The 27,759-nt window shown below is 43.7% G+C and overlaps 2 protein-coding genes across 2 annotated transcripts in view; both read left to right on the forward strand.

Annotated features, from left to right (window-relative positions):
* Positions 1 to 21,567, forward strand: part of pkhd1l1.1 (PKHD1 like 1, tandem duplicate 1) — a 149,528-nt gene extending 127,961 nt beyond the window's left edge. The window contains exons 70-78 of the mRNA XM_039736590.1: positions 1,745 to 1,977; positions 3,133 to 3,300; positions 4,537 to 4,694; positions 6,826 to 6,961; positions 9,140 to 9,481; positions 13,404 to 13,555; positions 17,261 to 17,407; positions 20,517 to 20,670; positions 20,834 to 21,567. Of these exons, the coding sequence (XP_039592524.1) occupies positions 1,745 to 1,977; positions 3,133 to 3,300; positions 4,537 to 4,694; positions 6,826 to 6,961; positions 9,140 to 9,481; positions 13,404 to 13,555; positions 17,261 to 17,407; positions 20,517 to 20,670; positions 20,834 to 21,069 (1,726 nt within the window). The 3' untranslated portion in view covers positions 21,070 to 21,567. The remainder of the gene's footprint in view (positions 1 to 1,744; positions 1,978 to 3,132; positions 3,301 to 4,536; positions 4,695 to 6,825; positions 6,962 to 9,139; positions 9,482 to 13,403; positions 13,556 to 17,260; positions 17,408 to 20,516; positions 20,671 to 20,833) is intronic.
* A 5,026-nt stretch (positions 21,568 to 26,593) lies between these two features.
* The window catches only part of LOC120515530 (fibrocystin-L-like), a 137,983-nt gene continuing 136,817 nt past the window's right edge, over positions 26,594 to 27,759 (forward strand). Inside the window, 1 exon segment of the mRNA XM_039736591.1 lies at positions 26,594 to 26,657. Within this exon segment, the coding sequence (XP_039592525.1) occupies positions 26,594 to 26,657 (64 nt within the window).

Below are 27,759 nucleotides of genomic sequence, written 5' to 3' on the forward strand. Positions count from 1 at the left end.
CCAGCTTGAGGTGGTGTGCACTTTAGAGAAGGTTCTCGTCAAGGACCTCTTTGTGTGTGGCTGCATTCATCCTTCCTGGAGTTCTGACCAGACTCCCTGTCCCCATAGTGTGACGCTGCCACCACCATGCTTCACCACAGGGTTGGTATTAAGCAGATGATGAGAAGTGCCTGGACCTTGCCAGACACCATGTTTGGAGTTCTGACCAAACAGGTCAGTTTTTGTCTCATCATACCAGAGAATCCTTTTCCTAATCTTTTCAGAGTGGAAGCAGGCTGTCATAGTCCTGTTATCCAAGAGGGGCTTCCTTCTAGCCATCTCTGCAAAGGTCTTCAGAAGCTCTCTTAGAGTGACCACTGGGTTCTTGGTTACCTACCTGACCCTAGGCCCTTCTTGTCCACTTACTCAGACAACTCTAGGATGAATCCTGGTGATTCCAAACTTCATGCATTTCACAATTTCTAAGGCTCCTGGGAACACTCAAAGCTTGAAATGGTTTGATTCCCTTATGTTGATCTGTGCCTCACCTCAATTTGAGCAGAGGTCTACAGAAAGATTCTTGGACTTTGTGGCTTGGCTTTTCTAACAGATGAGCACGATAGAGGCCTGATCTTAGTCTACTATTGTAGAAGGACCATGTTGGGCTGCCCCCAGAGAGTTTCTGGGCTTTAACTGCCTCTTCGTGTTCTTAAGATCTCCGCCTTAAGGAGGTCAGAGGTTTACAGTGAGCAGTTTTTATCAAACATTTGTTGCTCGTGACCCAAGCTTGACTAGTCCATGATCGCTGTTAGAGCATGGGGAGACTTTGGAGAACCACCACTGACAGTCCCAGAGGAGTGACGTCGATTACTTAAACTGCACGCGGCGAGCCGTCACGAGACACTTTGCAAGCCATACCCAACAATTTCCCATTAGACACATCGATGAGTCACAACCCTGCATGGCCCAAAAGATGGACACCCGCAACCCACTTAAGAAACTATGCACTAGAGAATTACACATTTCAAAAATCTACTCAACCGCTTCTTTATTAAGAAATCATTTGTGGTTCCGCAGCAGGATTCTGCAGTGTTTCTCACAGTGACCCTTCTGCCTTTTGTCTTTCTACAAGTGGGTGCTCCATCAGCCCAAATGGCTCTTTTAAGGAGTAGTATGTTGCGCTCCTTGGCACTTTTGGGGGTAACAGAAGATTTTTTTAGTCAGTTTTCCATTTTACAATTTCAAAATGAATGCCAAAGTGAATTTCAGCATAATGTTCTCAAAACTTTATGCTAAATGAAGCCCCCCAGTTCCTCTCATGATTGCTCATGCCACTTACCCTGAACACCTCTCCCTTTCCGATCGTCACTAGAGACTTTTGCATGGGGAAAACCTTCAGAAAAACGTAATAAACTAAATTGAAACGAATGCAAGTGCAGCTTGAGGGCTGTAAGATGTTTCAAGTGATGTTCGCACTGAAGATGAGCTCACCATAAGCACCTTCTCATTAAATCAGCATAACAAAAGCAGCACGAAAAGTGTCTTGATGAATGAAAGGACTTGACTGTAAAATGAACGATGTGTGTGAGCACCAAACGCAGCAGGAAATGAGTTCCACGATGAACGTTCACAAAGCTGCCAGACTGTAATGTCCACAAAAGCACAAGTGGACACCATCGGGCTGGAACATATATTGCATCAATTGACTTTTTTGAAAATGATGCTCCTCTAACCCCAAGGCCTCTCTTTTATTGTCCCACCACAGTAAGGCGAACCCCTCTGACTGCGTGGATATGGTTTGTGACGCCAAAAGGAAAACCATGCTCAAAGACCTGGACGGATCCTTCTTGGGTCAAAACGGGACTGTCGTCCCCCAATCCGAGTATCAGTGGAATGGCGACCCTCGCGATGGTCTCGGAGACTACAGAATTCCAAAAGTCATGCTGACCTACTTGAACGGCAGCCGCATTCCTGTCAACCAAATTGCACCAAACAAAGGTAAAAAAATAAAATGATGAGAAAGGTAAATTCTGAAAATATCAAATCATCTGTTGGCTGGATGTTGAAACAGAAGCAGAAGTCCAAGAGCTAACTGTCAGGTGACCTTCATGCAAATTAGGAGGCTAATTTAACAAATGTACTTGAACTAATTTAAAAAAGAAAAGGTAACAAATTGGCTTCTTCTTGGTTGATATTGTGGCCTACCTAAACCAGACGGCTTCCAGTTGAGCCCATGCCACTTACTCGCTGGGTGACCGTCTGCATGTTGGTTAACCTACCAAAGCATCCAGCATCTCTAGTGAACCACAAAGCACCCTCTGATGATGTTTACTTCATAAAGAACGCCTTTGTCTCCGGAGACGAACCGCTCAGGGTGACATATCCCCTCTCTCAAGACAGAGATGGGAGACAAAGTCACATTGTCGGAGTTACAAGTAAATGTCACGGCTTCAGTGCCGAAGTAAACCTCCTCTGGCCACACAGCAGCTCTCCTCTGCTTTTCCCACTCACCTCAAACGCTGGTTTTATCTCGGATTATTTCAAGAGGCTGCACTGCACTTCATTTACTCTTTGGACGGTGCTTTGCAAATAAAAGGCATGGAGCACGCTTTGCACTTCTGCTCTTGTTATTATATGTGATGATTCACCTTAGGCCATCTTGGTTCATGACTATCAGTAACTCGGTTTCAAGGAAGAAATGCCAGCTGTGGGCATTATGTGGTGTTGTGTCAACTTTCTGGCCTTGGACTGTTTTACTACAACAGTCCATCATCTCCTGGTCCTGCTTCCTTGTCTTTGTGGCCTGCCATTTTTATCTTTGGCAGTACAGAATATACTGTAGATAGGCCATAAGGTTAAATCTACTGCACTGTATTTGACCGTAGCGACGAGGAGAACATCTAAGCTGCTAAACGGCTTCCATCTTCTGCTCATTCCTGCACTCACATCACAAGTTACTTACAACACGTTGGCATTTAGGCCTCAACACGCTTTATAGGGGGTTTGCTTTGTGCTTTTTATGTTCATTTAAAGGTCGTGTTATTGTCAGACATTATAAATATATTGGAAATTTCAAATGGTGTTTTGGAGAGGTAACATCACAACTCTCCAAAGCTGAGAGATACAATTATTTTATATCTCATTTCATTCCAGGTATTATCAGAGACCCCAGTTGCACTTACATGGCAAACTGGCAAAGCTACAAGTGCTTCACTCTCGACTACGAGATGCTGGTGATCGAAAGTCTTGACAGCGACACGGAGACCCGGCGACTCTCTCCGGTGGCAGTGCTTGCGGACGGCTATGTGGACCTCATCAATGGTAAAATATTTATTCACATATTCTTACAAAATAGAAATATGCAGATATAATCATATGCGCTTAAATTACCACAAGAAAATTAAACAAAATCCAATTTAATAAGATAGAAGGGCTGCTCCAGGCTGGTACCATGTTGGGACAGGAAAAGTGAAGGGTCCAGCAGGGATACAATAAAAGACCGCCAGGAGGCAGTAAACCCTCCATCTCTAGATGGAATTTTCTAGAGGAAGTTATGACAAGCTGACAGGAAGCAGTGTCGTGCTTGACTCCTGATGCATTAGGACAACAGACAAACCCGTATGGAAGCCAGTGGTAGGAGACAAAAGCAGCCATCATTGTCTTTTGAGTACACAGCAGTGCTCGGAGGTGCAATGCTATTAGTGACCACAAGAGGGGACTGTGGTCTGGTACAGACTTTATATGTCCACTCCAAACCCTTTCATCTTCATTCTTTAAACGGTTTCATTCCATTCCTCAAACATGTCAAATTTGTAGATGAACTTTAGGACAATTGTACTAAGAATAGGCCATTCAGCCCTACAGCCCTACCAGGTCTATTCACTTAAATTCTCCAAAATAACAGCCAGTCAAGTTCTGAAGGACCCCAAAAGCCCTACTGTCCATCACACTGCACTACTTGGCCACTTATTCCATCTGCTCCCAGTGTGAAGGTATTCCACCATCGTCCAGTTTCTATCCGTGGCCCCGTGATCTTGTTAAAGAATTCATTTTAAAGTAACTAAGGGGATCCACTGTACTAATGTTCTTCATAATTTTAAAACCTTCAGTGATGTCGCCTCTAAATCTGCTTAAACTGGAAAGGTACAACGTCTTTCATCTTTCCTCACAGCTACCACCTCTCAGTCCTGGAATCAGTTAACTGCTCTACTCTGGACTTTCTCTGACGCTGCTATGTTTTTTGTAATATGGAGACCATCAGATGAGGCCCCACCAGTGTGTTGTTGTAGCCTGTTTTCTTTCCATTGTCTTAATGTAGACAATATGGGTCCACTTTGACTCCTAGGACCTTCTCCTAAGTGAGTGGTGCTTGCAAGTTTCACACCTCCCATTGTTTCTTCAGATCTAACATTTTCAGTTCCAATAAACTTAACGTCCAGATCTTTGGGATGTGGAAGGAAATTGGAGGAGCTGGAGAGAAATGTCCACACTCAAGATGTTACTTACAGCTTTTTAAAAATCTCTTGCAAACCTCACCGAGTGTGTTTTTGATTGCAGGTCCTCAAGATCATGGCTGGTGTGCAGGCTACACGTGTCAGCTGAGAGTTTCTTTGTTCCACAGCATCGTGTCCACCGATACATCCTATTCCATTTATTTCACCAGCACTAGTCCTCAGAATCTTCGACTGATGCTACTAAATGCCGACGACACCAAGGTGGGTCGATCACACGCTTTGTACACTTCGAGCTAAGACGTGTCACGATTATATCAGATGTTCAATAAGTTGCATGAGATGTTTAATCCAAGTTAGCCATCTTGCTTCCTTTTAAGCAAACCTTAGAAATATGAAATCCACACTAATAACCAATAACAAACACAAAAAATAGCAGTTTTTACTAAGATGGAAGTTGTTTGATTCTACTGTCATAATTCATGGGATGGGAGTGGCCTACGTTGTGTAGTTGGTGGTGGTCTGGTAGCTCCATTCAACATCTCCGTCAAAAGCCAATTCAAAGGCTGCGGTGCTCAGGTTCTATGGGCAGATGGGACTCCTCCTCAAGGCGCAGGTCCTGCATGTCCTGCTAGGCCTCATACTGACCTTTTGTGATGCCCCATACCCGCTGCCAATGGACAGTCACTTCCTTCTGGTTACCTTTTATCATAAACCGAGATGGACGAGGGCAAGTGAGGAGACAGACAAGATTTTATGGTGAAGAATGTGAAGAGGCTTATTGGTAACAACCAACGATTTATGCAGGAAAATAATGACTATTAACAAGGTTGCCCAAACTTTTGCATCCCACTGTAAGAGATTAAAGTGATGCAAATAATCCTTCTTTTAAAAATCATGCCCAAAAATTCTTGTTTTCCAAGTAAATACTTTTAGAAACCTACCAATTCTTCCTCAATGCATTCCAAATGCTCTTTTGTGAGGACACATGGCTAAATCTGTCTTACTTACTCCCTGGTATCCTGGCCTGCCATCTCTGCCTGAACCTGTAGAGCCTCTGGCGTAGTCACAAACTGCCCCTTAGATAGGTGCCCTCGGCGTCTTGTCCTCTCAATGATGCCGCTATGCTTTGTCCACACGGCCACACTCCATTTTGCATTTCTGCCCAGTCTCCTGAAGTCTCCACAGCCACAGAGCTGATGCCATCCGTGGTGACCTTTCTAACACAATCGATTCCACCAAATGTTCCTCCATCGAGCTTTACTTTCTTTGCATTCTCTCCTGTCTCCTTCTGTAAGCTTGTGACCACTGCAGCACTGAATCTCATTTATTAGTCCACTTCTCCTGTAATTAAAGCTTAACACAGATGTCCTCAGGTACCCGCATGCAAGTTGTAACAGATGAATCCATTAAAACACCCCAGGACTTGCCACACCTTTATACCCTCCACCCTGGAAATCTCCCACCGCAACCACCACAACGAAAAGGCACAAAAGGGTGACATTCAATACGTCAAACACAATGACGTTAAAGCAAAACCTTAATGAGATGTATATTGACAAAACACCATAAAATAAAAAACTAATGTTAGTCTTTAATGTTCAAAATGCTTCAACAGATGCATATATTATGAAAAGAGGATCAGAAAACGGCACACAAAATTAAATAAAATACCAAATCATAGTCAAAAGACTAATCAAAATGAAAAACTAGGAGGAGGAAGGGAGAAAATTAAAGGGAGGCAGACAACAAAAGCATGGAAAGATCAAGTAGTAAATCAAGTGGAATATTTAGGACTGGTAAGATCACACCTCATGACCCTAAATGAGAGACTGAGAGGGAAGGGATCTGGGAAAAGTTATAGAGAATACAAAACACCCAAATAAAGGAGAGGACAAAATTACACAAAAAAAAAAACAAAACAAACCACAAACAAACAAACAAACAAACCAAAACCTACCAAAAGAAAAGAAATAAAAAGGCAAACCGTGATCAGAACATCAAATCAGAAATAACTTCACCTTCCTCCAATGCCTTCCCTTAACTGGCTGTTATCAGTTGTCCGAGATTGTGGATAAATACAAAAGAAATTTTGTGTCGCTAGGCCATTTTTTGACAGAAACAGTTTTGGGTTATCATCTATGGGTGTTTATTATCGTTTCTCATCTCCTCGTTTTCTCTCATCTCCCAGTCCATCTTCTTGATCTGCTTGTCAACTTTTCCAGTCTTGGTAGAACAAATGAACAAATGGCAGACATTATTGCTGTATTCCTGAGCTTTCCATTTATCCTTCACCCTGGCAGTTGCCGTCAAATGAAAAATTGAAAATGTCTTTAAATTTGAGCGTTTTGATGAACTTTCTTCGGCTTGTTCATTGCTCTTTTTCTTTACTAAGGTACTTCGAGTGGCTATATTCTACTCTGATCCTCAGCGTTTAGACATCTTTGTCAACAACTCACTGGTTGCTCCCACAAATGCTGTATGGAACAGCGATCACTCGGACTACACGCTGAACGCGCCCACATACCCAGGTAAGACTCATGCTGGTGTTTCAAGCCAAGCTGTTAGTCAGACCATGAGAAGATAACATGGGCAGTGAGATGTGAGAGTTAACGCCGTTCCTGTGATGAGGTCCGATAACGGGATGGCTCATCACTCATTTAGGATGCAAGTCGTTCAGCCTTAGCACCGAGCTCAGCTCCAGCTTCCAGCCTTTCCAACACTTTGCTCGTCTTCACGTTGTGTCTCTGTTATGAGTGTGCATTGAATTTAATGTTTGGTTTTCTTGTTGAGATCTTTTAGCCTTTCAGACTTTAATTCAGTGGTTTGAGAGAATAAGGAATGTTTTGTGATCAGAGATCGATTTCACAATGGCATCGTTATTTTCTGCAGTGTTTTATCAACCTAGGAAGCTGCCATTCTGGTGCTCTTGTGGTTATGATGTGACTTGGCATACTTGAGTTGTGGCTTTGGTAGTCTCAACCCTAGCGTTAATTACAGAAAGGAGTTTGAAGATCACTTAAGGCAAACATTCTCTATCCCGAATTTTGATGGCTGAGCGTTTCAACTTGAAATGGCACACACAAATGCACAAGACACCCAAGGAGACACATTAAATGTGTCAAGTGGATGTGCTAAGCATGATGATGAGAAGCTAAATTCATATTTGTTTCATGCATTCAAATCCAAAGGGGGTTTTACTTTTGATTTACAATTTTGCTCTCGTCTACTGATGTAAAGGATGGTCATCCATTTGCTTTCTGCGTACCATCAGGCCCTATCCTTGTCTCTGTCTCTCTCTGCCTTTTAAATGGTCATTTTCTGTGTTCACGCGGTTAGGGTGAGCGTTAGGGTTGGCTTGTCGCCCAGCCCACCCTAGATTTTGAAGTTATTGGAGCAGAAGTTTTTAAGGCCAGATAGCCTTCCTAAGGCCAGCCTCCTTTTGTCACCTTTAAGAGCACACAGGACAAATGGTGGCCTTATCCTAGTCCCAGGCAAGAGAGATGGTGACCTGAGTCTAACTCCAGGTCACAGGGTTACCATCCCATCATATTGACTTCTGTGCTGAATTGTCTGTTTCTCCTCTGATGCCTCTTCTTTGTCCAACTAGGAGGGTCGGTTAGTGTTGACCTGTCTAATGCTGTCTGTCCTAAAGGAGTGCGTTATACAATACAGCAGCAGTTTTTAGAGAAGAATTACATCTGACATTTTACATAGTCCCATGACTAGAAAGATTGTTGGTTTAGATCACGGGTGTCAAACTCCAGGCCTGGAGGGCCGCAGTGGGTGCAGGTTTTCTTTCTAACCCTTTTCCTAATCAGTGTCCAGTTTTTACTGCTAATTAACTTCTTTTCCTTCATCTTAATAGCCCTGTTTTTAAGGATTAAGTCTTCTGAATTGATTCTTTTCTTCATTAAATGACAGCCAAACAGAAAGGAGACATGAAACGAGCCAACAGATGACCAGCTAAACTGGGGCTTCAAACTCCAACCAGTTCCTTAATGAGAAGCCGATTCTTGCTGTTAATTAAACCCGTTATTCAATTCCATGGCTTGTTGCTGCTCTCCAGCGTAGACATTTCCAGGACTGTTGATATTCTGTTTTTTCTAAGAACTCCTAAAATGTTTTGGTAACCTGAGGGACCAAACTTACGGAGACCTTCATCTTTATTTTCAGATTTTGTTTGATGGGTAAGGGTGAGCTGCTCATGTCCTGCTTGTTTTATGTCTCATTACTGAAAAAACAACAAGCTAATTAAAGCTAAGGCTAAAGAAGTTAATTAGCATCAAAAACTGGTCACTAATTAAGATGATGGTTAGAATGAAAACCTGCAGCCACTGCGGCCCTTCAGGACTGGAGTTCAACACCGCTGGTTTAGATGATTGGATGGATTTGTTGGATTTGTCTCAGCTAGTCACCCAGTCTATCGTAACGCAGTATTAACTATGTACTAAGAAGGCACCGTTTGTTTTTATCGTACCATTGCGTTCCACCATGTAGATACATTTGTTTTCTTTTATTTTGTTCTGACCCCAGGATAGTCCATCTTAAAAATGCATTAAATGTGAAGAGTATGCCTAGTTTGTACAGCTCTGCTCATGGCTACTTCATTTTACTTATCAACTGTTGTATTTTTCTGCTTTTTGAATGAAAATGTTCGTTTTGTGGCCTGCAAAATTCATATGAACTTTTTGTGTTTGTCTCGCTAGATGAATTTGTCCCAGAAATGAACTCCACCATCTCAGGATCAAACTACTTTGATGAAGACTACAAAATGATTAACATCTTAATCCGAGGCTCCACTCCCATCGAGATCCACACTGCGCCAGTCCTCTTCATCTCCTTTGAAATGCCGTCCATAACCGTGGAACAGTTTTATGGTCCAAGCCTTGTTCAAAACCTTGCCACCTTCTTGAAAATCCCAGCAAATAAGATAAAAATAACAAAAATAGTGCGAGCGAGCAGCCGCCGGAGACGAAGCACAGGGATATCTGTGCAAATGCAGATATCGAACCCACCAGTCCAAGATTTAAACCAGAATTCATCTGCAGGTGAGATGGCTTTGGTTTTTACTTAAATTCAGAGATAATAACAGCCAAAAAGTCAATACGTGAAAATGAACACTAAGAGAACGCCCTTAACTGGTATGGACGTCTGTAGGTGGGTCTTTGAAAAGCTTCATTTGTAATTTCACCATTTGATAACACCTCCAAATTAGGAGGATGCTGGTGTGGTCATTGGATGAGAAAGACTCCGACTGATGATCACGCCACCATCAAACACAGCTGCTTTCATTTTGTCAGTCTTTAACACCTATAGTGTGTCTATCCTCTGTTCTGTTACAAAATTTTAAAAAATGGATATCATGATATTCACTGTAGCAAAAAAAAACGTCGACTTGGCCTGTTCGCTCACTGCTGCTCATGACAACGTCCAAACATCTGGGATTTTTTCCTAAGAAAACAATAAAGAAAACGTGATTTGTGCATTTAAAATGAGTACCATGTGTGGAAGACAGGGGGTCTCACTAAGCCCCAAACCCTATACACAGTCACAGGTTCAAACACGGTGGTGTTGATTTCTCCTAAATACCTTTTACAGGTCCTTTTGGAAATGTTTGCCACAGCAACACGCAAACGTTGTCCTCGGCCTCCCAACACCGACTCTCTGAAAAGAGGCAGAGGCCCTTGTTTTTAAGCCAGACCCTCAAAGTGCTTTTAGAGTTTGAATAAAGTCTGAAGCAGGTACTTCAGGGTCAGGAGGAAGTTTCTAGAAAGTAGGGACAGTTCGTCTTTGCCGTGCTCCCTGGTGGCACCCATGGCATGCAGCAGGACTGTGGTTCCCAGGGTGGCCCACAGGCTGGTAGTTAGGGGTAGCTGCCCTCTAGCATGACGGGGCGCTCACTCCCCCGGTCCTTAAATTATTCTAGACTGCCTTTCCGGTAAAGCGATCAATTCCTGATGTGGTCGGCATGCCAGCCCATTCGTGTCCTTCCATTCTGGCCTCCCTTCCTAGTAAGGGGACATCCCTCCTCCAGATAATCCCACATGGCATTTCCACTTTAAAATCAACATAGGAAAAAAAATAAATAAATCATTACAGTAAAATGTACCTGCCATTTCAGTCACTTTTGCTCAAAACTCAGTTTTTAGAAATAAAATAAAAAATGATTTCAAAAATTTAAAGAAGTCATGAAAATCAACGTAGCAAGAAATATTTTACTGCTGATGAAACCGACTTTGCCTTTTTAATCGTTTTTGCTCAGGGAGTCCAAGAATCAAAGTTTGGTGTTTAGTCGTAGAGCGACTCTGTGTGCCCGACAGCTGATGACCAACGAGTGCAGCAACGAGGAACAAAAAACGCGGGTGTTTGGGAACCTCACAGAGCTAAGAGAAGCTTGTCTGTCTGACGTGTCTCGTGTTTTATGTACCACGAAAGAATGGAAATAAATGAAGGGCAGAGCTCGCCATACCTGCTGACCCTTAGTACAGCACCGGCTCCACCAGGCAGCACACTACCGGTCGCCAGAAAAACAGGCAAACACAACCGTGCTGGAAGGTTGGCATGCAGTCACTAAATTTAACATGTGCCGCGATTTTCGTCATGTGAGGATATGTTCTAGTGACAGATTGGCATACCCCCACCTTGAAGTGGCGTAAGGTGACTTCAGTGACCCTTAAACATTTACAGGAGTTTGAGCTCCTAAATGTATAATGAAGTGAGGTCCAAAAACAAAGTCATCTGGGATTTTCAGTAGTAGTTTGAAAATGTAACAGAAACGTTTATAGAATTACTTCCTAGACAGTGGGAGTAAAATCAATCTAGTTAATAAAAAAAATGGCAAATCATTGAACACATGATACATTACAAACACCTAAGAATAATATTTAAACAGGTGTGCACTGCATACGTTCTGTGAAACTACAAAGCTACTGTATGTGGGTACTACAGTGTGCCCGTTTTGACTCAATACGGAGAGAAAACGCTTCAATGTTCCAGAGCCGCGCCATGTGCGAGACTGAGTGCTGCTGCAGACCGGTCAAATCATACGCTGGTATACTTTGTATTTGTGCTGTAAGCAGGGAAAGTTCACTTTAAAATAACGATAGAAAGTACAACACAGTGCTGGCAGTGCAATCACTTTACAGACAAGAGACATGAGATACACGTGTTACATGCGGAAGCTGTTGTGTTCGCCGATCGGGATCTCTGAACTCTCTGTTTTAACCACTGACATAAATACGGTCAGCCGTTGCCTGAGCAGGTGTCATGTGGCGTATACTACTGTGACTTGTGATGACGGTGATTATTAATGTTCCTTATTAGATGTTAAGTTAAGCTTTGCGTAGTCTTTGTTACCCCAAAGGGAAATTAGATTTGTCCTTATCACAAATCATGACATACTTTAGCATGGATTTCTGGTGGTAATGTCACAGTGAGTTTTGGTGTCACTATGCTCTGAATTATCGTCCTCCTAATTTGTGGACGGAAAACTGAACCAGCACTTATGAGAAAAATAAGATGCCTTACAAAGGAGTAGCGACCGTTCACTATGTCAAAATTATCTGACGAGCTCATTGCTACCAGAAATATTCGGCATGTCCGCTGTAGCTAATTGAACTTGTACTTTATCTTATATTTCCAACAGTCTGTCCTCTTGATATGATGCCCACTGCCAGTGTGGGCTGATTTCTTGGTTAGAATTCAACCCTAAAGCTTAAGATCAATACCTATGAATGGTCCGTGATGATTTCAACAGCAGCCATCATCTTCTCCAAACATAGAATATTCTCAAAGGCCAAAGAAGACCTAAGTATTCCTTGAACCTCTTAAACTCTGGACGAGTGAAACGTTGCACACTTAACAATGTCAATTCAGACTTCATTCAGATTTTCCGCACCAAATGTGTGCATCTTTACCCAAAACAGAGATCACTGATTGTAGACTGGATACGCTTTGATTATGATGCCAATGTACAGTAAGTAAAGAAGAAATAGAAGTTGGGAGTGCTTCTCAAACAGAGACATTTTCCAACCCAGATGAAATCCCACAAACAAGCAGGCCCAGGACAAGAGCAAAGGTCCAGAGGGCATTGTAATCCGATGGGTGAAATTGTAATCCACTTGTGCAGTGAAGCATTGAAACCAAGTGACACCACCGACTGCAATCCTGGTGGCTTCTTATGGCTCACTTTTAAAGCTAACCCCCTCATCTCGCTTCACAAAGCTGTCCTATGACACGGCACTCCGGGAACTGCTGGGATTTGGAGTCCTTTTAAGTAGTGCAGCCCACAGTGTTGTCGGAGCTTTTCAGCATTAAATCGCAAACCTCGCAAAATAATTTCTATTTAATTATTCAAGACAAACCTGTGAATAGTAGAATCTAAGAATCATAAATCATAAATCTGGAAGGAAACTGAAGAGGAAAAAAAGTGATGGACTGGGAATTCCTCATCCGCTTCAGGATACAAAACATATGGATGATAACCTTGGAGAGGAGAAAATGTACAAAATAGGAATGAGCTGACATGGCAGAATGAATAACAACTACATTTATTTCTGTCGCACATTTTCATACAAATGATGAGCTCAAAGTACTTTACATGATGAAGAAAGAGAAAAAAGACAAAATAAATAAGAATTAAAATTAGGGAACACGTAATGAACATCAAATAAAAGTAAGATCCGATGGCCAGGGAGGACAGAGAAAACAAAAACAAACCTCCAGACGGCTGTTTACAATACACAAGGACGCCATAAAATGAAGTCCGATCTGTTAGGGTTAGTTTCTAATTTAACAAAAACCTGGAGCCACCATTCGCAGTCCTCCAGAACTCCCTTTAAAGCCCCCTGGTATTACAGTAGTGCATCATGCCGTGAATGTCTGTTGTTGAGATTTGCCCTACCCTCTTCACATCCAGATTTTGTTCTGTTATTATTTTAGGATCTCATTTTTTGGGTCTTTGATTCTTAGGGACACTGCAAGTTCAAGACCTGATGAACCTCGGCAATGTAATTGGGAAGGAAGCCCTTAATGGAACCCTCAGCTCAGCAATTGGCTTTGTCGTTCAATCTGTCGGTATCATCAATCCAACCCCTAGTCCAAGTGACCCAGCATGGAGTAAGGTAAGGGTAGCACAAAGTGTCACCTGCAGTTATTTCACGAAATGCTTATGAATCTCTATATGGATCGACTTCAACGTCTGTCTGGCTGTCTTTCACGAAAGAATCACTTAAGGGATTTAGATCGGGTTTTTTTGTACAATTTGCTTGAACACTCTGGTTGATTTTGTAACTTCTCTCATCGCTCTAAGCAGGCCAGGTTCTAGAGGTGAAGCCGCCATCGTGCCATTTAATTTTAGCCGCCCCCTCACCCTATAATACCTTCACTCATTTAAACACTGAACACTACACAAATTTTTGATTGATGTGCTGCGTACTTGAGCTGCCACTGTTCACGTGTTGTGACTTGCCCGTTTTCTTTGAAGCAAGTTGCCGACATTTGACGGGAAAAGACGAGCCCTGCGCCAAGCCTGCGTTTTGTTGTTGCCTGCGTATGTTCGGCCGCCTTTGTGCATGCATGCTTTGCACTACCGGCAAAACCGGGCCTGGCTCTAAGTATCAGAGTTCGGTCGCAGGAGTGATTTATTCACGCTAATCTGAGACAAAGGCTGCAGGCCGAGGAGAGTGGGGAGCCTCCGTTCGAATCGGTCTACCTCTGGCCAGGTGTCGGAGCGTACCTCGCCTCCGCTTAGCTAGCGACACCTTTTAGTTTATTGATTTTTAAAGTTCGTCCTGTTTCACTACTACACGAGCGCCACAGGGGACGGCTAGTATGTAATAAAAGGGACCCCTGGGCATGGCCATTGGACACTTCACTGGTGATGGACAGCATGCTTATGAAAAGTGTGATTTCAACAGGCACAGAAACACACTGGAATTCATTTTTATTTTCATGATGTTTTCATTGTTTTGGCTTTGTATCATGAAAATTGTTCAACTGTCAAATTCAGTATCATCAAAGAACTCTCTTTGGGAGGGCAGATCTCATATGGACTGTTGTCAATGTCCGCCCAATAGTAGAGGAAGCATTAGCCTTGTGTGGTGAAGGCATGCTTTACACATCAGAGCAGTGTGCTTAGGATCAGAGCGGGCGCAGCTCTGTGTGATAGCGTGGTGGAGCAGCTCTGGAGGTTAACGGGGACATCAGCTGTCCACGTATCCCTGTTCAGTTCAGTCGATTGCCTCATTAGAGTTTTGGGGTCTGTGATTAGTGCTCCTTCATCCCTGTCAACTAAAAAAGGAGCCTGAGCAGGACAGTTTGGAGGAGGACCAGAACCTGATGATGGGAGTGAGGATGGAAAGGCAGAATCGGGAAGTGGTCAGTGTCCCCAGGGAAGAGTGAGCAGATGGCCTTCCATCGATGGACCGTTCCCCACTCTTCAATGGTACAGGAGGGAAGTGAGAGGAAGACGAAGCTCCTGCAGATGCCAACAGAGGCAGCAGGATGTGGGTGTCCATCTCTGAGCGTTCCAACGAACACGAGGTAGAAAACCAGAATGAGAGCCAGGGAAAGGGACCATAGCTGCTGGTGTCTCAGTTAGCTGAGGAGACCCAATGGGGTGAGCTGGGTAGACAAAGGAGAAAGACATGCTGGGCTGACAGGCAGGAAAAGAGAGAAAAGGAACCTGACGACTGTGTAGTTTTCTGTTTGTGGCTTGTTTTGACTCCCAGTGAGCGTTGAATTTGATTTGGATTATTTATTTATTGGAAAGCACTGCATTTTTGTGTTAAACACTGGATCTTGTGCTGTTTTGCACTTTGCACCTTTCTTTGGCTGGTCATGTCTCCTCATTGTCCTTCCTCATTTTGGTGTTTGACAATCGACAGTTCTAACCTGGACCCCCACGTCTTGTTATAAATTAAACATGGTGTCACAACATTATCTGTGACAGGTGTAACCCTTAAGTATTATTAATGGGCTGGAATTGTATTGAAATAGTTGACTGCAGTTTATCAAGGTGGCCTGTAGTGGGCACTTGACACTCCTGAAACCAACATCAGAGGCCAATGGCAAGTATAATAGAAAGAGAACAAGGAGATGCTAGGACAGCCTCATAGCATCTTCTTTGTCACCCGCATCCAGGGAAAATCGGACTCATTTGGGTTAACATGTCGCCACTCTCTGGCTCCACCATTAATGGGTAGAACTACCTTACCTCAACACTTCTGTCTTTCAAAACTGAACAATCCCACAGAATTAACACTGACACTAAACTGGTGTTTTGTGGTAGGTGTGAAATGCCATTATTCTCGCCTCCTTGTGGTAGGTCTCACTTTGTGTGATAGGGTGAGGCGCTCAACAATACAGGATGACATTGGATTAGCACCGCCAATAACCTGTGGCCGTTTGGACATGTACAGTGTATTCATAGGCCCATCAGAGTTTGTCAATCGGTCCATCTTCTGATGCCACCCTGTGCAGTCACAACCACTGCCTCTGACTTCCTCCAGATGCCAAACTCCCCTGGCTTGTAGTCCTTTTAAGGTCTGACCCAGGGGAACCATCCTTGCATAAGAAGAAATCACTTTTACGTCAACCAGAAAACATTGGTGATGGTGACGTTGTCTCCAAGAAAGCCTTGAGCTAGTTTGAAATATGGCCAAGCTCTCTTGGTTCTGCACTCCTTCTGAAAGCCATTTCTATATGGGTATGGATTCACAGTTCCAACTGGGAGTGTTACTCTTGGCATCTGGACTCTTCAGAGTGTATTCTGTATCCCAGTAAGCCTCATGATACATTTGTTTGCATGTATACTGCAATATAAAGGCTAGACAACCATAAAGAGTTAGGGTACCAATGGTGAACCCCATATAATTCATGGAAAAAATGTAGCAAAAAGAAGTTAGTCACAAAGGTGAGAATAACAGCTAGCACTGCAATATGGCGTCTTCTTCAGATGAAGTCTTTTCAGACACTCAGCTGCTGGCAGTGTTGTCCTGTTTATCTTAGCCATTGAGGAAGGGCCGTCTTCAAGGTAGCAGAACCGGAAGTAATGTCACTGTTCTTCATGCCATGGATCTGCTGGTCTGAGGGTGAAGAGAAACAATGGGCTACAGGAGTCTGTGCCAGCCTTGACTCTGGTTGGAATTACAAGATAAATACGTTGTCTGTCTTTCACGTGTGTATGACAATATATATTAATATTTACATATATACTGTATATATATTGCAAAACGGCAAAGCAGGATGAAGTGTGGGCCTCATTTAATGGCCAAAGCAAACTGTTAAAATAAATCAAAAACAAAACAATGGAGACTGTCGCGCTCCGTAGTCGAGGCTCTCCCTCTGGAAGAAGTTCTGCAGCAGAGCTGTGTGTCCCTCAGTCGCAGGTTCATAATTGAATGCCAAAGTCTGGCCCTGTGGGTTCTTAAATGCCAGAGGAGGTAGAAGGGGTAGGACTTCCGAGGCAGAGGATGAAGTGATGTCAGAGGTTTTCCAGCTGATTGTCTACAGATCTCTAGGTAAAGAAGAAGAAGGAGTTAACAGCCGGAGTCACAGTGCTTACATCTCAGGAGCCCTACATGGACACAGACATCCCTCCAAACGATTGTGCTCAGGTGTTTCAGCTGCACCTGTCATTAACAGGTGTATAAAATCAAGTACAAATCGCATATTATTCTTTTTTAGCTTTTGGTGTTGTCTGTTCTTGTTAAATGATAATGTGGACTGTTACGTTAATGATGACAGATACCACCCTTCACTGACTTAAAACTCAGAATGAGGTTATAAGGTACAATCCATACTAATGTCCAATTTCTTTTTTGTAGCTTACATCAGCTCCAGTGACTAGGAACAGCCAAACTCCACAACATCTCTCTACTCTTGCCGGTTTAGTGATCGTCACACAACCAATGGCAGGACAGACAAGTGGGCTGCTGACTCAACAGCCATGCATTATGGCTGTGGACAGTTCTGTGAGTACAGTTAATATTAATAACAAGTGTATTTTATCAAACCAGCCTCTTGTGTAAGCTTCCTAGCAGAGTTGACCAATGACAATTTGGGGGCATTCAGTGGCTGGATCATTGTTAAAGCCAGTTAATAAAAATAACGATACACATAATATGTTGACTGTATACAGTATATGTTGGGAGCTACTCCATTATTAACAGAAAACCGAGAAAAGTGGACATGAAACAAACAAAGGAAAGCATGAGTCTTGTTTTGAGACATCACCAATGACGATGATGATGATACTTTAAGGACTAAATCAGGAGTAGCCAATAAAGAAGAAAGCAGTTAATAAATGGCTGTCGTGGCCAGAAGACGAAGTTAAAGCTAAACTTGTCACTATGGATGTAATTGAATGCTGCAGCCCAAATGTGAATTGCTGGGTCTCTCTTTTTTGCAGACAACTAGAATACGATCAGTGAAAAGGTTCAACGACTACAAGAACAACATTCATTTCTGTTGCACATTTTCATACAAACGATGGAGCTCGATGAAGTGCTTTACATGATGAAGAAAGAGAAAAAAGACAAAATAAAATTAGGGAACACTAATTAACAGAATAAAAGTGACGTCCGATGGCCAGGGAGGACAGAAAAAAACAAAACAACTCCAGACGGCTGGAGAAAAAAATAAAATCTGCAGGGGCCACGAGACCCCCTGACCAGCCCCCTCTAGGCATTCTACCTGACATCAATGACCTCAATCAGTCCTCATGGTATTCAGGGTTCACATGGAAGAACTTGATGATGACGGTCATGTGGACTTCTGGCCTTTAATCCACCAAAGTAAGGACATCACGGTGCCCTGATCAGGTGGTGGTGGCGCAGATCGCAGATCACAGAAAACCGGAAAAAGAACAGCAGAGAAAGTAGGGGTTAGTACGGATTGTGGAGCCACCATGAAAAATAATGATAATTAATTGAATATACAGAGCATCAGGATTAAACTAAAATGAAGCTAAGACAACGCCATGTTAAAGTAATGAGCTTTTAGCAGTTTTTTAAAGTGCTCCACCGTATCAGCCTGGTGAATTCCTATCGGCATACTATTCCAGATTTTAGGTTCACACTTACAATCACTCACATTGTTGGCATGATGAAGGAAGTCATAGACAAATCTGAAAACCAGCCAGTGATCCAGTTATTTCAGGGCGATGATTTGAGTACAGCTGCGTTACTACGGTTTGACAGCAGATGTGCTCTCAGAAGATATCATTTTATTTCTCAGCAGAGTCTCTTTCACGTTCCATCGGCCCTTTGGCTTCAGCATGATTCAGTCTCACCTTTGTATCAGCATCTTCATGTTAACACAAGATTACAAATGATTTTATTTTTAAATTTGCATACATGGTCAAGTCTACCGTGTCTGTGAAAACACTGTGTGTGAGTCGCCTTCTCGCGTCACGATCTACACTTGCAGGCTTCTCTGTCTCCAGTGTGCTTCCCTTTGTACATGAATAATTGATACTGCCTGTAGATGAGGACAATTCAAAACAAGCAAAAAAGACCAAATGGTGGCTCTCAGCCTTGAAAAAGTGTCTCCAAGGATGGGGATGCATTGTGTTTGGATGCTGCTTTGCTAATGAACTTCCAGTCCATGCTGGTCTTAAGTATTTGCTGGAATGGAAGAGGACGGACTTTTGACGAGGCGGTGGAAGTGACATCTAATTTCCATCTCTGTTCTAGAAGAGCAAAAAGGGAATGAGGTTAACTCCGGAGTCCCACCGTTCTCCTTCTTTGTCACACCTCTGCCTGTAGATCCCCAGAGTGTTAGCCTTGTCCAGGAAAGGCTACAAAGTTTAAAGGGATGGCCAGGCGAGGAAATGTAAACAGGCAGAAAGCTGAAACCAAAGACCAGTTCTACTGACCATCAATACTGAAATCTAAAAATCATAGCAAGAGAAATCAAAGAAAAAAATCAGAACCTCGAAACCTTAATAGCTCAATGAACACACGCACAAAGATTTTCTTTTTTTCTCAGGTAGAAACACATCCAATGCACCAGCTCCTTTAGCAGTGTGTTGATGATGCCAACCATGTTACTTCTGGGACTGCCTGGCACACCAACGGTTGTCTTATTAGGATGGTGAAAAAACAACGAGGAGGCCCTCGGGGGGGAAAAAAATAAAGAAATGATGACAACTGGTAATAAAAATTGACAGAAAAGAGGAAGGCCTAAGAGAAGGTTTATGGATGTGGTGAGAGAGGACATGCAGGTGATGAGTGTGACAGAGCAGGATGACGAGGACAGGAAGAGATGGCGGCTGATGATCTGCTGTGGCAACCCCTAAGAAGAAGAAGGAATCTTTACAACAGAAATAAAATACAAAATTCAGAGTCAGAATGTCAAAGAAAAATTGAACTGAAAAGTAGCCATTAGTAAAGGAGGCCTAATGAAACGCGTAACAAATGAGAGCCCACACCCAGTGCCTGTGTGGCTAGCGGCTGGGGGTGGTACCCAGCCTGGACGCCCAGAAGGACTGAAGGAGGGATTACGCCTCCTCTGGACCACGAGGGGGCGACCACCCTGGTGACTATGGGGACCATGGGAAAGGAGCATGGAAGCTCAACCCTATAGGGGCCCGTGGTCACCACCAGGGGGCGTCCAAATGCCTGGAGAGCCCTGGTCCTCAGCATTTCCGCCACACCCAGTAGTGCTGGAGGGACGAAGACCAGGGACACCCGGAGTGCTTCCGGGTGCAGAGCCGGCACTTCTGCCACACCAGGGAGTGCTGGAAGAAGCTCATTGGGAGGCACCTGAAGCACATCCGGGTGAATATAAAAGGGGCCGCCTCCCTCCATTCGATAGCTGGTGTCAAGTGGAAGAAGGATGAAGCCTGGAGGAGAGGAGTGGAGGCGGCCAGAAGAGAGAGAGAGGCCTTGTTGAGGGCCTGGACTTTAAGGGTGATTAGTATGGGAGTATTAGGTTGTGTGCGTCACTTTAAATATAAAATGTATAATAAACGTGTGTTGGTGCTTGAACCATCGGTGCCCGCCTGTCTATGTCCGAGCTGGCTTCCACAACTACCAGTTCTGACTTAACTCTCACATCCTATTTCTGTTTGTATTTCAGAGTAATTGTGTGTCGGTAGGAGTGACATCGTTTGTAATTACAGCAAGTCTTATAAACTCCAATAACCAGATCATAGCAGGACTGCAAGGAAACGTCACCATCCCCTTCTCCGGCTGCTGGGCTAATTACACAGACCTCTCCCTCACAGTCAACGGTAGGTGTGAGATGGGGCCTGGACCACCAACGCTTCCTCTAGTGATACAATTCAAACAGTGAATTATCTTAAAATATACTTGACACAGAATGACATTTGACTGCTATGTTCTTTCTTTGATCCCTCTCTTCAAATCTTTACATGTTTCTTTTTATGCTTTTAGGAACCAACCTGAAGATTTCATTTACGATGAACAATATTCAGTCCCAGTCGAGGTCCTTCACACTGAATGGACTGACGGCCCCGGCAGCTGCCACGTCGGGCAGTGGAACAACACCGACCACCACCACCACCACCACCATCACCGGGTCGAACATCTCGAGTGGAGCTCCGCGGCCCGAGGCTCTTTTTGTCCTATTCCTTCTGTATTATGTGTGCGGCTTTCTCTTTAGGGAATGAATTCTGATCACGCTGCTTTAAGGAAATTAGCCTTTAATGTTTGAGTTTGATTACAAAATCTGGAGTGCAAAATCCAGACATTTCTGTTTCTCAATAAATTAAAGCTCGGATCAGGTCAATAGGGTGGCAGATTACCATTTCTGAATGTAAACTGAAATCTTTCTTAATACGTATGTAATACATTTGCTTTCTGTGTAAACGTTAAATGTAGCTCTTACTTTATGTTAATTGACTTTTAAATTTTAAAGACAATAATAAAAAGAATGTATTTTACATGAATGTTTAGTATTGTGGACCCGGCCCGGACCCAGACAGGCAGACATGTTGTTTTCCACCACCACACGTTTATTTACAACAATATTTACAAGATTAAGTGCACAACAAACCCCAACACACACAGTCCTGGCCAAACAATGGCTTCTCTTCGGGCCGACTCCACACTCCTCTCCTGCCTCATCCTGCTTCCACCCAACTCCAGCCCTGAAAGAAGGGAGACGGCCCCTTTTATATGATCCCGGATGAGCTCCAGGTGGTTCCCGGCATTCCCGCCTGGACACGCCCCAGTGTGGCGGAAATGCCGGCTGTTCTCCCGGAAGCTCCCCGGGTGTCCCTCTTCTTCTTCCGCCCAGCACTTCCTGCTGTGGCGGAAGTGCTGAGGTCCAGGGTCCCCAAGGCATTGGGGAGCCCCCTGGCGGTGACCACGGGTCCCTACAGGGTTGGGCTTCCAAGTCCTCTACCCGTGGCCCCCAAAGCAACCAGGATGGTGGCCCCCACGTGATCCCAGATGGGAGCACGCCCACTTTTGGTCCCTGAAGGTGTCCCGGCCGGGTCGTCACCCCTGGCATCCTTGACAGTATGTACAATTAAAAGAAACTATAAGTGACTACACTGTAGATTTTCTAAATGAGACATTACTTCTGACTTAATATATAAACTTTTAGCATTTGATGTTGAAACAAACTGCTGTAGAAATGTGTCTTATATTGGGGTCATCTCACTTAAAACATAAAGCCCCTCAGTATAATGTTCAGGTTGTTTTTAGCAGTAAGATGTCCCACCTCTGTCACTTAGTACTTTAGTAGGCCTATTCATGGAGATTTAAGGGTCTCACAGGGTCAATGTGCTCGCACTCAGGACTGCTGCCCATTACCCCTTGCCAGTAGTTCTTTCAGATCTCACCCAGATATGACTACCACTGGAGACTTCATGTCTTCCTTCATCCCGAGCTGAGAAAAGAAACTTGGTTCCCAGGCCCTGGCGGTAGAGTAGAGCAAACATGCAGGCAGGAAAACGGCTTTTACTAAATGTCCATCTTTAACCTGTGAGGACAAATTGGAGAAGATAAGCTGAAGTCTCCAAGTATGTCCCCATTCAACTAGCAGCAATGCAAATGCTCAAAAACCAGAGAAAAGCACAAGTTGTAAGACTCAACAGTTGAATCATTTTTTTCTTACAGTGGGGCAACCAGAAGGAGTGGGACCCCCAGGGCAGACCAGAAGTGTCATAATTGTTTTTCAGAAGATTTACTGCAGAAGGGGTCCCAAAAAAATCTCTTCCCAAAGGGTCATCCAGTGAAATTATAATGATTTGACTCGATTTACATTTCTGTGGTCATTTCTTGGTCACAAAATGTCAGTAAGAGTTATTTCATACACCGTCTGCGGGGCTGTAGCACACAATATGAGCACGCTTATGGCTAACAGACGTAAACTGAGGACAGTGGCTAATTAAAAATCAGAGTTGCCTCACACAACAGAATATTACATTTTCACTCAGTATCAACCATATTTTGAATAACGTTTATCATTTGCAAAAATTATTGAAATATGTAGAACCACAAGCAACTGAATATTTCCCAACAATTAGCGTCTCAGTGCTACAAAGTTCATATTGAAACTGCAACACTGGATTACAACAGATTGTGCGCAACGTGACTTGTTAGACCCAGCCGAGTTACTGCGGCGCAAGGAGTTTTCTGTTCCACACGCCAACTGCGAGGTAATTCAGATGGACTTTTTAGAGAAATACTGTATATTGTGAGATTAGTTCAATAACTAAATTCATTTAATTAGTATATTAAAATAAAACCCTGATTTTATATTGGTGTCTGGGAACAAATGTACAAATTTTCATCGTGACTGTCAATCTGTTAAGTTCGCCCTTACTGTTCCTATTACACTTCACCTTCTCCCTGACCAATCTTGTACTAGTAAAACAGTGGAATAGCTGCGTGATGCCACACGAGTCTCCCAGTTGAGCGTTGGCCACTTGGACAGTGTGAGGACCTACAGGACTTAAGAACATGTCCTACTGGGACAGACTCGGAGAATCAAACCTGTTTAGTCTGAGCAGAGGAGACTACGTGGGGACCTCATCCAGGTCTTTGAAATCCCCAAAGGCATAGATAAGGTACATTCAACAGAATCTTTAACACTTAACGATGAATGGCATACTCAAGGACACTGACGAAAATGAAGGGGACGTGCATTCGGGACTGAAGCCTGGAAGCACTTCTTCACACAAAGAATTGTGGGAACTTAGAGCAAATTACTGAGACATGGGGTTGAAGCAGAAGCCTCGAGAATCTTAAAGAAGAATCTGGATGAGATGTGAGGACAGCTGAGCTATCAGATAACCAAATGAGCCCAATGGGCTAAATGGTTTCCTCTCGCTTGTCAGATTTCTTATGTTCTTGGGTATTTAACCTGTCTAGTCTGAGCAGAGGTGACTCTGTGGAGACCTCATCCAGTCTGCAAAATCCTCAAAGGCATTGATAAATAGATCCAGCAGAATTCTTTCCACATAACGGTAAATAACTTACTGAAATCATGCAGAGTGGTGGAAATTTGGACCGATCTACCAAGACGTGGAGATAAAGCAGAAACCACGACCACCTTTAAGAAGGTCTGCGTGAGATATTGGGGCAGCTGAGCTATTAGTTAACAAGCAAATGGACAGAATGGTCTTCTCTCGTTTGACAAAGTTCTTCTGCTCTTATTTTCTACTCGTGTCATGAACTAGGAGTCCCAAAGCAGGAAGTACCAACAACAATTCCAAAAATGCCCACTAGAAGGGGATATCACCATCAAACCCTGGCTAGTAATGGGGCAAGTCTTTATAAATAAAAACGATTTATTCTTCACCAAACTTCTTGTAACCAGAATGAAGCATACAAGTCAAAAAGGGAGTTGCCTGTAACACCAAAGGCAATCCAAAGCAAACAAGTCCCAATGCAGATATTCAAAGAATCGTCAAAATTACAGAGCAAAGGGTCCAAAATCGAGAAATAAATCAAATAAACACAAGCAAACTCACCCAAACTCCCAGGCAGGATTAAAATAAACCATCAGGAACTGTGGGAGGCCCTGCGGATTTGTAGGGCGATAACATGACAAGTTGCAAGAATGGATAACGGCAGCTGACCGTTGTGTAGTTTAGCGTGGAGTCAGATTTAAAGTAAAGCAAATGGAGAGAACTTGTAGGGCTGAAGGTCGCTGCCGTCACTTTACAGGATCACGAGCCCTAAATACTGGGCACTCGTCAGTACCTTGAATAGAAATGAGTGTAAGGGGCAGCAGCAGCGAGTCTGGACTCCCGATTCAACTAAGCATGGAGTCGATGTGAACGATGAACTGGGAGTGAGCAGCACAAGTCGTCACCTGAGGGCTCAAATCCACCGCCTGAAGGGACGAATCAATCACAATGAAAAGAAAGAATGGTGCTGAGCTAGAAGTGGAAATACCAGACGTGCCGGAGTTCATTTTGGTCTGCAGTCCTTGAGACGTGTCCTGGGATTGCACACAATGCCTTTGTTCCCAGCAGAATGTGACAGTCAGATGTATCCTCTCGTTTCGAAGATTCCTGTAAGTGCAGTTCAATTCTGTTCCATTTATTTTTATACAGCGCACTTCACTGAGCTCAGGCGTAGGCCGCTGTAACACGTTTACAGGTAAAGGCAATGCCTTTTAAAAGATAAACACACATAAAGACAAAGATGTGCATAAAGTGGATTGACATCAATGGAGCCCAGAAGGATCGGTCCACTAATTAACTGGTGAACTATGGAGGAGAGGAGAACATAAACCCCAGTCAGCAACAGCCCTGAACCCAAGTCACTGGCATCACTGGAGCTGTGGCGTGTCCAGCGCTGTGATGGTGTGCCACATACGAGTGTTCTGTCAGCCAAAATGGGCAGACTAAGAGAGATAAAGTCAAGGTCTGGATAAGAGGAACGTGTCCAGGTTAAGTGGTTGAGGGGCAAGAAGAGCACACGGCTAACAATCGGGTATCAGATGCCCAAATGTATTGCCTGGCAACTGAATGGACGCCCGTCTTGATGGTTCCCAGTGAAGGCACTCTTGTCCTTGCGTTCCACGTGCATCTGATTTCAATCTTAGGGTCTTTATACTTGATGATCTTTTCTCAGGATGGTTTTGTTTTCTGGGATTGTCACATCAGTGAAAGTTTACAGCTTGCTCTTCTTATCATGGAACACAATGTCCAGGTTATTGGAGGTGATGATACAGTGTGTGGGAATGGTCTTGTCCTACAGGACAACATGATCTCCGGTGTCATGACCACAACTGGCGTACGCATTCAGAACACCAACTCGTTGGCACAATGCCCAGTGCATGAACTGTACGTACCAACTTGATTGTGACAATCAAGATATTCCTTCAGGGCCAGTACATGGCATCTGGGCACCATGTGGCTGATGGTCTCCTCAGCTTCACCACACAGATGGCATTTGCTGTTGACTGGTGTGCCCATGACACATTTCTGATGGTGTCAAGTGTTCAAAGCCTGGTCTTGAGTGGCTGGCAATGAGGCTTTCAGTTGCCCCCTTGAGACCCACGCTTCAAAGCCATTTGTGCTTCACTTGATATCCAGTTATTTTGATATTTTGTTGAAGAAGTGGCCATGCAGAGGCTTCTCTTTGTGCCACTGCACCCTGCCCTCCATGATCTTCGACTTGTGTGACTGCTTGGTGGCCTCAGGCAAGCCAAACCTTTTTTTTTAATTATTTCATTGCCTCTCTTCACAATGGAGTCTGGTGGTGTCTGAGCAGAAGTTGCAGATTATTATTATTATTATTATTATTATTATTATTATTATTATCATATCTTTCTACAGTTGGTGTGCTGGTGGCATGGCACTCCGCACAAGTGCTGGTTGCCAGGTTATGACTGGCACAGATGGACACAGTAGAAGTAGAAAGTGAAAGTTCCAGAATGTGAACAGTGATGACCAACCCATTATTGTTTTTCATTATGAACAGCAAATTGGAGAACTGTGTGAAGAACAAGAAGTCCTTGTGTGTGCCCGCGCTCGTTTCGTCATTCTCCTCTTGTTGATGCTGATACCCGAGTCTGCCTGCCGCCTGCCTCCTCTCTGTTTTCTACGAGCCGGCGACGGGTTACCAGGGGGTGTGCCATGGGTGGGGACCGACGACACGATGCTGCTATAAGAGCGTCACAGGTGCTCCGGACGGCCGGTGCAGAGAGGGTCCGCAGCACCTACGAACATGCGTCCCGGGGAGCGGCTCCGCGTCCTGCTCTGCCTGGCGTCTCTGAGCTCGGCGGCTGCAGGTGCGTCTCGGGGCTGCGCGGAGTTACCCTGACGGGAGCGCGCAGGGGGTATGAGGGGCCATAAATCAAATCTTTTTGTACGAAAACTATTGGTTTACATGTGAACACTATTGATTTATGAATAATTACTATTGGTTTGCGTGTGAATAATACTGGTTTCATTTTGTGCGTGATCCGTTTGTAAACGCATAGCACTGGTTTGCATATGAACTCTATTGATTCGCGTGTGTATATCACTGGTTCCAGCACGTTTGTTATTGGTTTGTGAGTGAACTCCATCGGCTTAGGCTAGCATGTGGTCGGTTTGCGTATAAACTTTATTGGCTTGCGTTCTGCGCCGGTCTAACAACGGCTTTGCGTCTGCACTGTATTGGTTTCATGCACGTCTTACACTGGTTTCATGTGAGTAACATGTCGGTTTTGCGCTTGCTTTAATTCAATTGGCTGTATGTGTGTACTATGTCAGTTTCGGTACGAAAAATATTGGTTATGCGAGCGCACCCCATGCCAGCTTTCTGTATGAACTACATCACCCCAATTGTACCCGGCTGAGGTCACAGACTCCGCCTTCCACGCCCCCAGCCTTCCACGCCAAGCCCCCGTCATTTGCGCCCGTCTTCTGTCAAATCGCTGATTAACCCTGTGACCCTAAAAGATGATGATATTAATACGCCTTCCTCCAATCACGAGGAAAGAATCCGAGGTTCTCTTTATGGCATTACTGTCGTATTTCTTTTGAGAAACAAACAAAAAAAAGTTTTATAATTTAGGATTCAGGATTCGATAGTTAAAAGAAAGAGGACAGATTTTTAGATTAAGGGAACACTATACTAAATATGAACGAGGTTGCTCTAACTGCTATTATAGTGAATTCTATCATTGAAAAAATTTGAAATTATTTTTACATTATTTATGAAACCTTCTTCAATAAAAGGGATGAATCCGTTAATGACATTCATTTATTACGTTACAAAATAAATGATGATCAACAGGCATGAAAATGAAGGTCTAAACTTTCGAGTTCTCAGTAAGAGAACATTTTAAAATTGTTTGTATTGAACTTTTTTTTTAAATGATCTGGCTTACTACAGTTCATGGGGAC

The sequence above is a fragment of the Polypterus senegalus genome, chromosome 15 (assembly GCF_016835505.1).
Source record: "Polypterus senegalus isolate Bchr_013 chromosome 15, ASM1683550v1, whole genome shotgun sequence".
NCBI classification, from domain to species: Eukaryota; Metazoa; Chordata; class Cladistia; order Polypteriformes; family Polypteridae; genus Polypterus; species Polypterus senegalus.